This window comes from Columba livia, chromosome 14 (assembly GCF_036013475.1).
Source record: "Columba livia isolate bColLiv1 breed racing homer chromosome 14, bColLiv1.pat.W.v2, whole genome shotgun sequence".
NCBI lineage: Eukaryota > Metazoa > Chordata > Aves > Columbiformes > Columbidae > Columba > Columba livia.
This window is the reverse complement of record NC_088615.1, coordinates 4,252,725-4,268,954: the sequence shown is the minus strand read 5'-3', so window position 1 is coordinate 4,268,954 and position 16,230 is coordinate 4,252,725. Positions and strand designations below refer to the sequence as shown.

The following is a 16,230-nucleotide window of genomic DNA, read 5'->3' as shown; positions in this document are numbered from 1 at the left end:
TCCTAGCTCTTGACAACACCATGTACCAGCAAGATCCACAGTTTAGTCACCCTTTTTACAGTAACTTATTTTCTCTTATTAGCTTCATACTTTCCACTTTTAGCTTTGCTGAAACTATTGCATTTTTTTTCCATGGAGACAAGGGAGAGCACACACCCCCATCTTCCTCCCATGTTATTCCATATTCAGTCAGAATCTATGGCTCAGTGTTTTCCCCCTTTAGCACTCCCTCCCCTGCCAACCTTGCCCTCACCACCTGGTCAGCCCCATCACTCTGTACCAGCCACAGCCTTTGACTCAGCACCTTCCCAATATGCAGGAGGTGGCATCAGGATATACAATTGCTTTCTCTCATTCAAACCCTTCCAAGGACATGAGGCCAAGTGAGAAGCTTTAGGGGTCACAGCAGGAACAGGAGCAGCCACTGGGAAAGGAGCCAGGGGGCTGAGCACCCCACCGGAGAGGCCCCCATTTCTGCCCACGCAGCTACCATCTGAGATGCAGGAGGTGGGTTTACCAGCTGGTAGGCACTGGTGTCTCTGCTCTGCGCTTTCTGGCCAGGTCCTCGGTTGCAGTTCTTGCCACGCTGAGCCGCATTTCCTTGGGGGCTGACAGGGAAAGAACAGAGAAGCAGCTCATCACACCTTCCCTCCAGAATAGGGGGAGCACAGTGCAAACCACACTCCCCACAGACCACCAGAGCCCTCAGGGAGCTGCTTGAGAGGGTGAGAAGGCCCCCAGCCACATACCAACAGGAAGGGTAAACCTTGCCCTGTGCTCAGCCCAAGGGCACCACCACCCTAGGGCCCTGCACCCCTGTGTCTGCTGGCATCGCTTGGTGGGTGAGGAGATGAAGTGAAAGAAATCTCAGAGGTATCCAGCAAAGAATCTGAAAAATCAGCAGCTGAGCCTTACTCAGGTCCAGCAGCTATAAAACAAACAGGAGTGCCTGAGCAGTGGCCAGAAAGCACATGGTGCACCAGGCATTGCCACCAAGCCAGTGGGTGAGTATGAGCCACATCCAGGCAGACACGTGTGCCCTGCCAGGAGACAGGGTTTGCTGGGCAAAGCTGTCCTGAGGGAGGCTGAGCACAGTAATCACTAACCGTAATCACTAACTTCACACACAGGAGGGTCGAGGACAAGAAGCAGCAAAGGTTACACCAGAATCTTACCCCACTGTACATGTCTCTTCCCCATCACTGGCTTAGCCAGCAGGGAGAAGTGCTGTACCGAGCACCAAACAGCACAGTGGTCAATTCTCCATCCCAGATAGTGCCACTTGTGTGCTGGTGAACTACTCCTGACCCAATTAGCCTCTTAACCACCCCTAGGAAAAATCCACATAGGGGCAGAAGCCAGTGCCAGGGTTTGTGGGGTGGCTGAGGGGACAGGCTGGCACCCCAAGCACTGCTCTACTCACCCTCTATTTGATGAGGGACGTCTGTCATTCACACTCTGCTGTGATCCTGAACCACTGCAGCTCTTCTGCAAAAGGGGCAGGATCACACTTAACAACTAAGCACAGAAAATGTTTTTATACAACCTGAGAGGAAGCAAAGCTAAAGCAGCTCCTGTCCTCCCTACTCCTCCTCTCAGGCCCAGGGAATCACAGGGCTGTTTCTGGAAAAGCAGGTTTGATGCTTGCTCCATACAGGCTTTAACACCCACCAAATGTAACCATCTGAGGGCAGACAGGATTGTGAAGAGTCTGAACCTGCCCTTTAGCTCACATATAGCATCAAAACACTAGGAAACCAAGAGGGGTTGTTCTGCCATGTCCGAACATGCTCACTTTATATGCTCACACTCAGGTCCATCCCATGAATGAGGGAGGCTTCGCAATATAACCTGCTTCTCCCCCACTGTTAGCTGGCTCCAGCATCCCAAGCACCATGGTGACCCCAGGCTGACCACAGATAGTCCCTGGCCACCAGGATCCCAGACTCTCACCAGCCCCTTTCTGAGCTCAGGTCAGGCTCCAAGCTCCCTCTCACCTGCTTTGTCCTCTCTGAAGTGAGCGGTTTGTTGCGCTGGGCAGTTCCACCAGACTGACCACCTCTTTGGGCTTCCTTTTTGCTGGAAAAAGGGGAGAGGAGGGAAAGGGAGCACTATGGCAGTGAGAGTGCCACCAGGTGGGGCTGCCCAATAAGTCAGCATCATGCCATTAGGCACCACCTCCCCATCCGCAGTCCCTGTTCCTGGTGGTCCTGTTCCTAATTCCCACCCCTAAACCTTCTCCCTTCTCCTCACCATTCCCACTGTATGCTACATCCTGGATCCAGGTGGCTGCTTTCATATCAGGGCTGCTTCTGCATATGCTCTATGGGAGGAGAGAGAGAGCATCTGGAAGGCAAAGTACACACGTGGGAAACTCCTCAGGAGCCACCCACACCTGACAGTCCCTGGGAAAGGGGTTGCTCTCTATCAACCCTGCTTCTCCTCCTCTATCCACGCTGCTTCTCACCTGCCCCTGGGCCCTTTGCACTGGAGGGAAGTGGGAAAAGGGGCAGTGGCTGGAGCCCTACTGCCGGAGCATCTCTTGGAGTGCTGCTGGGATTCTGGACTCTCTCCCAGGCATCACCCAGATGCAGCTCCACAGGCAGAAGCTGCAGCGGAAGGTTTCCCTCTTTGCTGCAGTTGCTCAGAGGAAGCTGTACTCACAACTTCTCAGCGCACATGAGACATTTGTTGGTGTGCTGCTTGCCAGAGGAATCCCGAACCGGGTCATTCTCCCTCGTGCAGGACAGTCGTCCACTTGCTTCATACTGGGCGCGATACTCTCTGCAGTTGTCCTGCAGAAGGAGGGCAGTGGTTAAGGCACCCTGTCCTCCTTCCCTTATTGATCTGATTCTTAGAAACCTGGGTTTTCCTGCCAGGAATGTATTGAACCATCACAAACGCATCACAAGAGAGCCTGGGTGTGGGTGAGAGAGGGTGTGCAGTAGCAACCACTTAGTATATAAACAGAGGAGTGAGTCAGAAAAATTATGGGTCCCTCTGACTGCACAGCACGTGTTGGGAGTTTTCTACTACAGTCCAACTAATTATTATTCTCCTTGCTGGGCTATCCAAAGCATGCCAGTGATGTGACCGATACAGTAATGAAGTCCCTCCCACTTCTCCCGGCATCCTTAATACACAGCTACAGCCTTTTCCCAGATCATAGCTCAGATAATTCCATTTACAAAGTGAGTAGTGCCCCCAAAACCAACACTTCGGGACATGCCAATCAAGAAGCACCAGTTAAAACATAAAATCACAATGCAAACATACTTAGTAGTCCATGAGCAGTGGAAGGTTGTTTGGAGAGCAGGTGATTAACTTGGTTTCTGTACAGCGATTTTGAACAGGGAACAAGTTAATTTGCCCCTGTTACATAATGTGGATGTAAACATTCAACCCCCCTAATTTCAACTATGTCAGACACTACAATAGCAGATTCCAAAATAGCAAGTACAGAGAATAGGTAACTGAATCTCACCCTTTTTTTAAAAAATAGGTTTCAACCTCTGCAGTTTTCTGCCCATTTCATGTACAGGAGAGTTTTGGCCAGCTTGCATTAAGGTCCTTAGCAGGTCACTGGCCCCATCTTCCACTTCACTCAGAAGTTTCCAGCACCTTGTCCTCCCTGGCATGGGAGGATCTCCCCAGCACTGTGTCCTGCATCCCTCCTGGGGCACCTCAGCCCCGGCTCCTCAGCTTTGCTACTGGAATAACGCTGGCAAAATGCTCAGAGCACAAAGCCGCACATTTCCCTAGAGCCAACCAAGCCACAGGTAGGAGGACAGATGATCCAGCCCAGGATGAGCCTGCACCTGCTGCACCCAGCACCCATGTTGCATCACTCTCATCAGAAATAAACATTGCACCCCAATTCAGAGCGGCTCCCTGGGAGCCTCACTGCTTCTCCCCATCACCAGCACACCTTTACACCCCTGTGCAGCTCAGGTGATGCTTTCCCTCCCTAGCAAGCCCAGGAAAGCTCTCCCAGCTCTACTGTGCTTCATTCCCTGAGGCCAGCCCAGCTCAACACCCCAATCCTCTGTCTCCAAGACAGATCTGCCTTCCCCTAGTAGCCTCTCTCAAACAGTTTCCCTTTGAACTAGCATTTCTAGAGCTCTTAACTTCCCGACCTCTGCTGCAAAAACCTCACTGAATACTTCCAAGACTTGCATTTGCCTTTTTCATGGTCTGTCGCATCCCTGACCCACTAATAAATGCAGGGCTTTCTTATCCTTTGTCATTTCTAACCGACAAGCAGGAATTCTTGTTAATCACTGACTGTGTCATCTCGCACTGTTATTACATTTTATCTTGTTTCTATTACTCCAGACCTCAGCACTATCCAATTAGTCCTGAGTGATCTGCTGATCCTCCTCTGTTGATGCTGCCTCCCAGCTTTGCCATCAGCAAATTTCACTTACACTTCTATTTTTTTGAGCCAAAGTCATTAGCAAAAGCACTGAAACAGGATTATCCCCAAGACTGAGGCTTAAGGGCACTGCACCAGTCCCTACCATAGCAGAAATCAAAAGGTAAGTATCAGAAAGTGACTTTACCCCCTTTACAGAGCTGCTTTTGCCAGCAAAGCATCAGTGCACAGGGACATGGTGGCTGTGGAGTGACAGGACAAGGGTGGTGAATGGCAGCTCTATGAGAACAACATTTCCAACAAGAAAAGCTAACACTGAGCCACAGGCCCAGGGCTGAGCTTTCCCCCAGGAACACAACGATCTCTGCAGCTTTGCAGAGTTCAGATATAGACCTTTTCACCCCTATTTTTCTGTTTTACCTAATTAGCAGCCTCAGCAGTACTGGCTTCTCCACCCTTGAGCCAGGTTTCAGGACAGTGCAGCACACCTGGTTTCTCCCTGATGTGATTTGCCTGTCCCTATATCCATGGGTCAGTGGGACAGACCACAACATCCAGGCACAAGTTGTTCACTTGGGGGATTCCATAGTATGAACAGAAATAAGGAGGGACAGGAAAGCAGATCTCAAAATTAAATCAGAGACAGAGCAACCGAGCAGAATAATATTGCCTCCTCTTTATCTTGAGTGAAAATACAATGAAGTTTTATATTAACCTACTTAATACTTTAATCTCACCTCCTCTTTTCCTTGTCTGTTTTTAGAAAGCTTCTGTTCATTCTCCCTTTTGCTGGAAGAGAAGCGAGATGAGAAAGTGAATGCCATGGGGTTCCAGGGAGTGAGAGGTTTTCCTGGCACCAGCTGCAGGAGGGGCAGGTGATCCCATCAGCAGCCAAGTCATTCCAGAAGCCACTTTCTCAACAGAAAGTGGGGTTGTTTTTTTTCCCCTCTACTCACAACTTCTCCGCACACATGATGCACTTATTGCTGTGTTGCTTCCCAGAGGAATCCCGGACTGGGTCATTTTCTCTGGTGCAGGAAAGTTTCCCTTGTTTGAAAAGATCCCGAAACTCTTGGCAATCATCCTGTGGAAATGCCAAAAGCATGGGCTGACACAGACATGCATTTCCCACAAAACCACAGAGGATTATCCACCCAATGAACTACATTTCAAACACTATTTTATTTCCTTGAGGCATAACTCAGTGGAAGACCATAGTTTGCCTGTTGTGTTCTCTTAAAATATAGCATCCAAACAACAAATAAACCAGTACATTTAGAAGAACAGATTTGTCTTTTTCATGCTGGATAACCTTATTTTAATAGATAAGACATGCAAGAGCCTGCCTGAAGGCCTGAGGTGCTGCTCTAAGTATAAAAGCTACAATTTCTCGGTGAATTTTGAATGAGGAAGTCAGTTTTCTCATCTCTCATGAGAGAACACATTACCAAGAATTGTAAAATCCACGCACAGTAAAAAGATGAAGTTGTAGGCATTAAAAAAAATCCTTGCACACCTCACATTGCCAGGAATGCTAGAGGTGGGCATCTTTACCTTTTACTTAACATGACATTATGCATTAATTGAACCAAAGGACTGTTTCTCAAAATGCTTTTGTAGCAAAACCTGCTTAAGGATTTTAACCTAGTCTTTACTTGCCTCCGAGCAGCTTTCCGGTAACTTTTAGGGCACACAAGCAGGTTTGTAGCATAAGAAACACATGCTACATGTGAAGTCTTCAGGTTCTTTTATGTAGCACTTTCAACATTATATATTTTTCCCTTTCACATTGTGTAGAGGAGATAGTCTGATAACTTATCCCAGCTCTGCAGATTGGGAAGTCAAGCCTAGAAAATTACTTGCCAAAAGCCAGACAGAAAATCTATACTGAACAAAAATTCAGTGTAGGTCTCCTCCTGATGCAGTGAAACCGTCCTCCTGCCTTCAGGACCACACTTTAGCAAGTCAGGCGTTTAAAAAAATATCTCCCTTAAGACAGCTATGCTTTACAAAGCCTTTAAATTGCCCAGACACACAAGAGGTAGAAACTTACCCTGCTTAACAAGATGTACAAAAAAAAGAATAAATCACTGCAACCAACACTATCTGATGGAAGCCAACTCACTCCTATCTAGAATAAAAACTCAAGGCTCAAAAAGCCAAGTCCCTCCACATAAAGGCCTGCTATCTATAAAAAACAACTGTGGGTAAAAGAAACTTGCCAGGTGCATCAACAAGATAAACAGGGGACAATTAGAGCCAGTCTGCTCCCACACCCCACCCTAGTCACAGCTCACACACACCATCATCGCTATTAATTATTTGTCAGATGTCAACGATGGACCTTATAAACAGGCAGGTATCCTCCTTAGCCTGTACCTTGGGCCAGGCACAGGCCGTACGTTCTGGGTCAGTAATTGCCCGATAGGGACTAGACTGCCTGGGATAGGCCATGAGGAGTTTTGGTTCCTTTTTATGCTGGTGGATGGTACAGAACCTCATGCTCCTTCAGCCCCTCTTGCCGAGGCAGAGCATTCTTGCCCTGCTCCCGTTTCTGGGCGCTTCTCAATGGCCAAGCCAGCATTTCCCATGCCGCAGACAAGGAAACGCACTCGGCAAGTGGGTCAGAGGCAGGAGATGCAATGCCAGCGCATCATCCTGCCCCCGGCACCCGATAAAACTGGCTTCGGTAGCGATGTTTCACCTCACCTCTCCCAAGGAGTTCACATTCCTGTTTGCCTCTCCACCACTCCCATTGTCTTTTGAATCTCTTTCCCTGCAAGAAAGGGAGGCGTGAGTGACAGGGCAGCATGCAGTCTTCGGACATAAAAACAAAATAGCTGGTGATCAAAGGCCAGTCCTGCCAACCCCACCTCCCCATTGCACAAGGCAACAGGACAGACCAGCACTGGGGCTCCAGCTCAGTGAGACACATCAGGGGTGTTTAGCATCTCTGCACTGGGGGCATTTTGCCATCCTTTCCCTCTGCCTAACATCCAGGTGTTTCCATCCTACTAACCTATAGAAACATGGTACTCAATACATGTATGTTTTCAGCCCAGATTTGCTCCTCACACCCCACAGCATGTTCCCTCTGTGTGAGTAGCTGAGGAGAGCTGCTGGGTTCATAGGTTTGATGAAGAGCCACTAACTGGTCTGTATGGCCCAAGACTATGATTTTACACCATGGAGCCTCCTGAGAGTGGGCTCTTTTCTACAGAAGGAGGGGACATGCTCTGGATGGGCAGGACAGCCACTGGAGCCAGTGAACAGCTGATACTCACATCAGCCTTTGGCACATCAGGCACTTGTTGAGGTCGGCTTTGCCATCCGGGCTCCTGACCAGCTCCTTGCTGGTGGGACAGGAAAACTTCCCACTGCGCAGAAGTGACCAAATTTTCATGCACTCATTCTGAAAAGCACAGAGGAGGACAGTCAGTGCAGGACCCCTCAGCGGCCATCGAGATCCTGAGAACAGCTTGCTGACATTTAAGCTCCTTGGGTGGACTACATGCCATCAGCAGCAATAGCCTGTTCACACCAGCCCCGAGGCTGCCGCCATCCTGATCCCCATCTCTCGTCACACACCACGCATGGTACAGGCTGCACCCACTCAGGGCTCCCAAGGCATAAAAGACAAGTTCAAAACCCATTGCAAGGGCCATTGTTCACAGGAAAAAGAACACCTATTTAATTTGCATACAGCTGCAAACTGCTACTCACTGCAGGGGAGGACTCTACATTATAAAGTTAGTCAAGAGCAGAAAATATAGCCCTAGAAGTGCCAGTAGGATGCAAGAGTAACGAGTCGACCAGAGTGACTGAAGAGTGATTCAGGTGCAAGAGCAAAGCACAGAAAAGTACTATCCTCTTAGAGTGCAGAGCGGTAGTAATGTGCAATGCTGCAGCAACCAATTGCCTCTTCTGCTGGGAAACTGAAATGCAGACTAGGGAGCATCAATGAACCATTTAGTTATTTTTGGCTACTATGTTTTCCAAAAGGGTCTCTATTAAGGAGACATGAGCTTGTTTCATTAAAATGTGAATGGAGCTGACTTCTCAGTCATTGAATCAAGTCATTTCTTGAGACTCAAAGGACTTTCTTTAATTCTTTTAATTATTAAACTTGGGAATTATCAGAAGCAAGAGTTTCTGCTGGATCTGAAATATCATTAGAAATACAATTCATGCCATTTCTAACTTCATCTCATGAGATTCCAGCCCAGAGCTGTTTGGGTATATGCTCAGCATAGCACACCAAACAGACACTGGCAGCTGAAGCCATTGCTGTATTGCAAAATTGTCTCTAAACAAGGGGAAATTTGCTGTTTTTTTCCATCATTGAAAAAGCATTATGATAGAGTCCATCTAAATGACTTTGCTCAGAGCATGCATTAAGCAGTGTAGTTGACAAAACAAAAGGAGAATCAGAAAAGAAAAGGTTGGACTCGCCTTAATCGAAGCTTGGCAGGCAACATCTGTGACAGAAAAAACAACAATGAAACCATACAAAATCTTTGATGGGAAATTTTAAATCAAAAGCATTTAATTAAAATACTTGATGCAGTTTCCTAATCCACCCAAATACCTCTAGATAAAAGCTAATCCAATGCATTATTGCACACCAATAGAAAGGACTAGGCATTAAAGACTTTCTGGAACATGGCACTTTTTGCCTTTCAAATGCAAAAGTACATCCATTTTCTGCATCTTTGTGTTCTCCTTTACCATGTTACTTTTCTCAGGCTTAAAATCCAAGTTCCAAGGATTATTCAGTAACCATTTCTTTATTATTCTACCCCACTTTCCTGGTAGTGGTATTAATCTTGCCCAAATGTTTTTGACTTTCTTCATCTTCAGATAGAATTAGGATACCAGAGCTAGCCCTTAATACCATTGTCTGTCCAAACCTTCAAATTCCTTTTCAAGGCCCATTGCATTTGCAGTACTTCACATGAATTAGCAAATTAATGAGCCACCAGGTGGGTAACTGATATAAGTTTCTCTCTACTAAGCCCCTTAGAGCTGGTATAATACACTTCACCCTTTTCTCTTACACCAGTGGCATCACAGGGAACCATCAAATATCCACCATTAGCTGCTCTTCGACAGAAATAGGCAGCAAAGTGAAAGACCATTGCACCAAGCCTAAACCTCCACCCAAAGCCTCTCTCTTGTAGCCATACAAAAATACATTCCTTAGTAAGACACTTGACAAGAAATCCCCATTTTTCTGAATTTACTAAAAATTGTATTACGCTTTTGTTCAAAGTCAAGCTTTCTATGCAAATATCCAGTCTGGTCCGATATTTGTATTTCTCCACTTACACAATCGAGTTTTTTTGTGGTTTGGTTTTGGGGGGTTTTGTTTTTTTCCAGTTGTTCTTAAACTGTTCACTAAAACCAGATACTTTCACCTACCAGTGGAACTTCACCATTTTCACATGCAAGAGAAAAAGCCGTTATCAATAATGTTCTACATCAAATGAAGTAGTACAGTAAAAAATGATTGTCTTCTGTTTATGCCACTATGTGTTTCAAAGAACAAGGGCTCCCTAATCCTCTACCTCACTGTCTTCAGGAGAGGTCCCAGGTTGTGTCCTCTGTCAGTCCCAGATTTCAACACAGAGAACACCAGAAGTTACTAACCTGAGAAGAAGCAGAAAAATGCCAGAGCAAGGACCACCGAAGCACCTTCTGTTTTCATGGCAGCTGTTTGCCTGTGTTGACTCTATTACTGCATTGCTCAAACAAACACAAAGAAAGGGCTCGGGTCAGATCACATATATATAGATGACCAAATTCTCCGCCTTCATTATGACATAATCTTCCCAAGAACCATAATTAGCTGCAAAAACCAGTTTGATTACAGTAGCTCTAAATTCTAATGATCCCATTAACACAATTAATTTCCATAAGGATGGGACATATTTGAGTCACTCCCTGTATTTTGTTAAGGTAAGAAAATTATAAATTGATCATTTCAGTTTCCCCACACAGCCAGAGGAGTTCTTGCCATCTTTAGAGTGGTTCATAAGACAGAGTGGTTCATAAGACAGAGCTGTCCCAGTCAGCACACCCCTGACACCCTTCATACCTCAAAATAGATGAAAGGATTTTGATAACTTGGCTCCAGCAGAGACAACAGGAGGGCCAGGTCACCCAAGACCTCTAGAAGTCAGTCCGCATTTATTAAAGCACCCCAGTTTGAACATGAATAGAAGCATTCAGGCAAGGTTGAGAAGCATTAAGTTTGAGGCCTTGTTAAAACTCTTTGAGTTTGTTGCTACAGTTCAAAGAGCAGCTGTGCTAATGTGAAAACCCTACTGCTGAATCCTCATCCCTGTCCACATGGGACCCAGCAGACCATATAGAACAGGGGTGTAGGAGTAGATGCATTTATGCAGGCCTAAAATTACATTTGGCCCTTTGAAGGCAACTGCAAGGCTGATGTGGCCCCCAGTGAAAGTTAGTTTGACACCCCTGAGATAGATATCGCTCTTCAAACAAATCAGTGCTCACAGATATGCTGCTATTGATGCTAAAGGGTCCAGCACGGTAGCTCTGCTCAGGTGCCTCGCAAAGAAGAGATAAAAATGAAGGTTGTCAACCTGTGAATGGTTTCTCAGAAGACTCAAGAGAGGAAATTACAGATGACATCAAAGTTCTGGAATGTGATTTATGTGGGAAGAAGCTGTGTGCCTTGTTCTCCTGTGAAAAAAAGATAATTTGGAGAAAGAAGTCACTTGTAAGGTTTGAAACAGGTGGATAAATGAAAGTCAAGCAGACAAGAGCAATGAGAATCTTGAGCACAGGCAAGTCAGCACCATCTGAGGAAGAAAACAGACTTCTACATGACATATGTGTCTGGCCAGACAGGCCAACACAGCTCAATTCAGCTATAAACCCTTGTAATAAATTGCTGCCACATTTCTCAGATCAGAACTGTCAGTGTGTACAACTGGAGGCAAAGCCAAGTAACTAGAGTCTCAATTTGCTGTGTGGTCATCCCTAATGTTTCTTTTCAACTCAAAGGGAAACCACGTGCAGGTTCACAGTGAAGAGTTTGGAACAGAGAGGTAAACTGGCCAAGGACATACAGATGGTTCATGGCAGATCTGAAGAGCTGTTCTGTATGGGTATTTGGGCATGGAATCAGGGGGAGGCTGACAGGAAGATGATAAAGCTAACCTGATGAAGCATGTCTTGCTGGTTGGGTATGGGGAGGAGAAATGCATTTTTAAGTAGCTTTTGGTTTTAAATTTTTTTTTTTTTCTCCAAAAGCTCTATTCCTATAGAGAAATGAAACAATTCCCTGATTTAAAACAGCTGGCTGACCACCCTGTTCCTGATGGAAGGAGGTACCAGACCTGGTCAGGCTGGCCGTGCAGAGCCAAGGAAGAGGAGAGAGACCCAGGTCCTGACCCCAGATGGGCCCTGTGACCATTGCAGCTCATTCCCATTGTCCCACCACTGCAGCACCACATCCCCAGTTACACCCACACCAACACATGGGAGAAGCCAAAATCAGAACCATGTCCAGTACCAAAACTCAAAACAAATAAGATGGATTTCCTTCCCAACTACTATTGCATAGCTACAACCTCCTAAAAAACCCACCAATGGTATGAAATGTGATGTTAGGGGTTGGGGAGAATCCTGCAAAACCATATGGCTCACATAGTTTGAAGGATTTGCTCCTGTGTGCTTGAGCTACAAAAAGGAAACCTGAGCAGAATAAAGAGGGATGACAGCAAGAGCATATTAAACATAAACCTTGCCTGACTCACTTGATTGTCTTTATTAATGGATTTATACAATAAAGTCTCAGTCCTGCACTGGAATCCAAACAGCCCATTGTTTTCCAAAGGAGTTTGTATTGCAGAATCAGGTCCATAGGAGAGATGATCCTGATGCTTTAGCAGTGGGTTTAGTACAGCACCTTGATAATCTTAATATAAAAATAACGCCAGACAACTGAAAAGCAATATGCCACTGAGAAAAGCGGCTGAGGGCAAGAAGATATATTAGAAAAGACCCTTTTGTTCATCTCTCAATTAAAGTTTTGGAAAAACAAACAGCATATATCAATGCTATGCTTGATAGGACAGCTTTCACTGGGTGCATTTTCTATCAAGTTCTGCTAGATAAACAGGAAGAATAAAAATAATCATGGAGGAGCAACTAGGAAAATGCACAGGGAAATGGGAGCATTACATGAAATTTAGACAAACTCTTGTCAGGTAGAAACTCAAGAGGTCATGATGACGCCTAAGGAGAAAGTTCTACAGCCACCCAACCAGGCTGGACACAGCCAAATGGGACATAGACCATTTCCATCCTCAGGGTCCCAAGGAAAATGGGGAAGTCAGTCCAATAAGCAGCCAAATGATTCACATCCCAATTAGTGGTGAACATGCTTACACTTACTTACATGATAATTCTCCTGTTTTCTGATGTTACTTCTTCATAGGCTATGAATGCATAGGAATCTATCTACAGATAAACTATTTGAGGTTCTTTGCCCACTCAGAAAACTGTTTTTCTTCCCTTTAGTGACATGGCACTGTTTTGAAGATGTGGTCACCCTCTTTCTAATGGGCTTAGCATCACCTGCATCACCTTGGGATTTTGGTGTTTCGTTTCATTTGGGTTTTTTTTTTTTTTTTAAGGGAAGCTTCCTGACAGTATAACTGGTTAAGTTTGTTGGGGTTTTTTTGTTTGATTTGTTTTGTTTCCAGGGTGGGATTTTTTGAGGTTTTTTTGGTTGTTTGGGTTTGGTTTTTTTTAAAGGGGACTTTACCCAACATCATTGCTGGGTGCTACCATCTCTCTTCCCCTTCAGACCAACCTCATCAGCACCACTGCTGAACACTTTATTTCTCTGAAACATTGAAAATTCTCTTTCCAACCCACCACTACACCCCTCTCATAACCCAGAGATCCTCAGGGCTAAAAGAAGCACAGTTGTTTGGCATATTCCACAAAGGAAACCCCAGAGTAGATGGTGTTTTCCTTCACAGCCAAAGCAGAGTCCGTAGCTCTTAATTTCAGCAGTGTTTCATGAGTTACGCCTCCAAAGTGAGACATTTCAAAATGCAGGGGCTTCAAGAACATTTACCATTTTTAATCAGCCTCTCAGCAGTAAACAGCCCCTTGCAGCTCACTTCAGGTTCGTCTGCAGCTGTCAAATAAGAAACATCAATGGAAGGTGATTGTGCTGCCATGCTAACATCACCTTTTGGGCTGCATCTGCATAAGTGTTGCCCACAGGGACGGTCTGTTCTGTTCATTTTGCCCAGTGCCTTGGCAAAGGACCCATCTCTGCTGGCAAGCACCGCATCAAGGTGCCTTCCTGCCCCTCAGAGACACCCAGTTATGCACTCACCCTGGGCTAGAATCTCTTGCAAGAATAGCTGCGAGTCTCACCCACCTCCTCAGTGCAGCTTGGAAGACACCTCATCCACACACATCCCATGCAAGAACAAGGTTCATGAAACTGGACAAAGCTCTTTCGCTTGCATGCACTTCTGTGACCAAAACCCAGTTGCTGGTCAGCCAACAGGCCAGCCAGCCCCAAGATAATGAAATGAGTTTGAGTTTCTGGACTGCAATAGCAAGGTGACTCAGAGCTCCCCTGTTCGTACCTATTGCTGCTGAAGCTCTCAGGCAAGTGCCTCCCAGATCTTCAGGGAAATAAGTCTTGGTCATCCTGACATCTCACTGTCACCATAAGTACCAAAGGTTTACACCACAATCCTTTTCTTTCAGTTAGGACAAGCTTTTTGAGCTCAAAGCAGAGCTCCACCTGTCCAGCCCAGTGAAAAGTCCTTCCCAAGGACTGCTCATCTCCCACCCCAGCACAGCAGCTGACTCTACACACCACCTGGCTGCATCTTTGCAAATGCAGCAGTGGAGAATATTAACTTTCAGCATACTGGAGCGCTATTTCCCCTCTGCAGGCTCACTAAGGAGGGTGAGTGCTAGAGGCAAGGAGAGGAATGACAGGATTTCATCTATCTCAGAATCAGATGCACAGCAAGTCTTGTGTGTCCTAGAGCACACAGACCCTCAGCAAAAAGCTGTTCAGAAACATGCCCAGATCATGGCAAGAAGCTTCACCAAAAACCAAAAAAAAAAACCACCTGTGTCAAGTGCACTCACTGCTTCAAAATGAAAGAATGTAGATAAACTTAATTTGGATCAGTTACTTTGCAGAAATCTCTGTGCACTGAGAACATCTAACAACTTCCACTAAATCCAGCATCTAATGCATGATCCTCTGTCTCAGTATCTCACACCATCACCAGATTTCCTTTCCTGCCCAAATCCATGTTTGAGTTCTGATTTAAAAGTCACAGAAAGCATCTTAGCTTATGAAGTGTCTTACGTGCCATCTGTACATACTCCAACACAAAAGGGTCCTGGACCTCCTTATCACATCTTCAATGCAATGACAGCAATTTCCAGCACTCTGTGCTTGAAACCAGAACATGTGCCTCACCTTCACAACCCTTCCCAGGCCATGAGACACTGTGACATGTGCCTGACTGTCCTGGACAGGTTTTTGCCACTGCTGACTTAGCTCGACAGTGCTGGGGAGGAGGGGGAAATGAATCAGGAAGTGAGCAACAGCAAGAGGTGTATGTCCAAAAGGCAGGGATGAGACCAACTTTGGAAATTCACAATAATAGCATGTAACACATGCCATCTTCAAAGGAATAATGAATCCCTACAAGGTTCCCCTGTCATTATTTGCATTTCACAGATGGGCACATTAAGATGCAGAAGGCCACATTATCCTCTGGGTCACACCTATTTCAGTGTATTCATCTTTGGTCTTATATTGGAACTCACCCCTGTGATGCGAGAGATCCTCCCACAAGTCAAAACAATGTTATCTCTTGGGCAGGCCTGGTGAAGGAATCACTGGTATCATCTATGGTCTGGTTTGCATGGCATACCATACCAACTGCTCCTGTTGATCTCTCCCAGCCTTGAAGACTGATCAGCTTACCAATTCTTCTCTCCTCCCATCAGGCTGAAGGGTACAAGAAGCTCTGGCTTATTGCTGAATTGGATTTAAATAAAAAAATGTATTTCACATACAGAAATAGATAAATATAAGTCAGAGGAATCCAGGAGAAAGATGTATCCGAGTTTTAACCCCATCCAGCTTCATTCCACCCAGAGGTCTCAGTCTGGCCCATGGAAAGGTCTCACCTTCCAGCCAGGAGCTCAACAACCTTTATTCACAGAAGAATGAAGCTGCCTTGGGAAACGGCACTTGCTGGGAGAGCCAAGTTGCTCCCCACACTATAACCAGTGCCATATGGGTTTTGGGATGTTGGAACCAGTCTCTGCATTCAGAGGGAGATCCAACAACAAAGCAACAAGCTCTCCCTGCCAACTCTGGGGAAGCAGCCTGCCATTCCTACTGTCAACGCTTTCCATGGCAGTATTTCCCAATTAACAATTGTTAGGCTGGAGATGGCAGGACTTGGGTTTTGATCTACAAGGCCTCACCAAGTAACATCTGCACAGTGAAAGGATATACCATGGCAAAGCACCACAACATCCCATGGAGCTGCAGAGAACTTGCAGCCTCAGAAGGCCATCAAGATCCATGCTTTGATGGGCTATACCAGAGCTAGCCAATTACACTGCCATTAACAGTATTTGTAGCTCAGATAAGAGTAATCAAAATCTCATCATTCAGGGTGTAAACTGATCACCCGCAGGGGTTAGAAAGGAATTTTACTTCGTGTGCAGCATTGCACAACTGCTTGGATTCAGTGAGGGTATTTTTGAGGTTCTGCTGAGCCATGGGCCATGGCCAGAAGCAGAGCATGGCA

General features: G+C 45.9%; 1 protein-coding gene across 4 annotated transcripts in view; it reads right to left on the bottom strand.

Annotated features, from left to right (window-relative positions):
• LOC102087267 (serine protease inhibitor Kazal-type 5-like) overlaps positions 1–16,230 on the bottom strand; it is a 109,843-nt gene that overhangs the window by 5,913 nt on the left and 87,700 nt on the right. For 2 of the 4 annotated variants that reach the window (XR_010466107.1, XM_065029661.1), the window contains exons 1-10: positions 10,025–10,192; positions 8,828–8,853; positions 7,660–7,787; positions 7,085–7,151; positions 5,332–5,459; positions 5,113–5,164; positions 2,665–2,795; positions 1,998–2,079; positions 1,424–1,488; positions 518–608 (exon numbers count right to left, since the gene is read on the bottom strand). Coding sequence is in view for 3 of the 4 variants with exons in the window: in XM_065029661.1 (XP_064885733.1) it covers positions 518–608; positions 1,424–1,488; positions 1,998–2,079; positions 2,665–2,795; positions 5,113–5,164; positions 5,332–5,459; positions 7,085–7,151; positions 7,660–7,787; positions 8,828–8,853; positions 10,025–10,082 (828 nt within the window). In the remaining variant the exon portion in view is untranslated. Of the gene's footprint in view, positions 1–517; positions 609–1,423; positions 1,489–1,997; positions 2,080–2,664; positions 2,796–5,112; positions 5,165–5,331; positions 5,460–7,084; positions 7,152–7,659; positions 7,788–8,827; positions 8,854–10,024; positions 11,087–13,496; positions 13,560–16,230 lie in introns of those variants that run through there. The other 2 variants (XM_065029659.1, XM_065029660.1) reach the window with 2 other exon arrangements.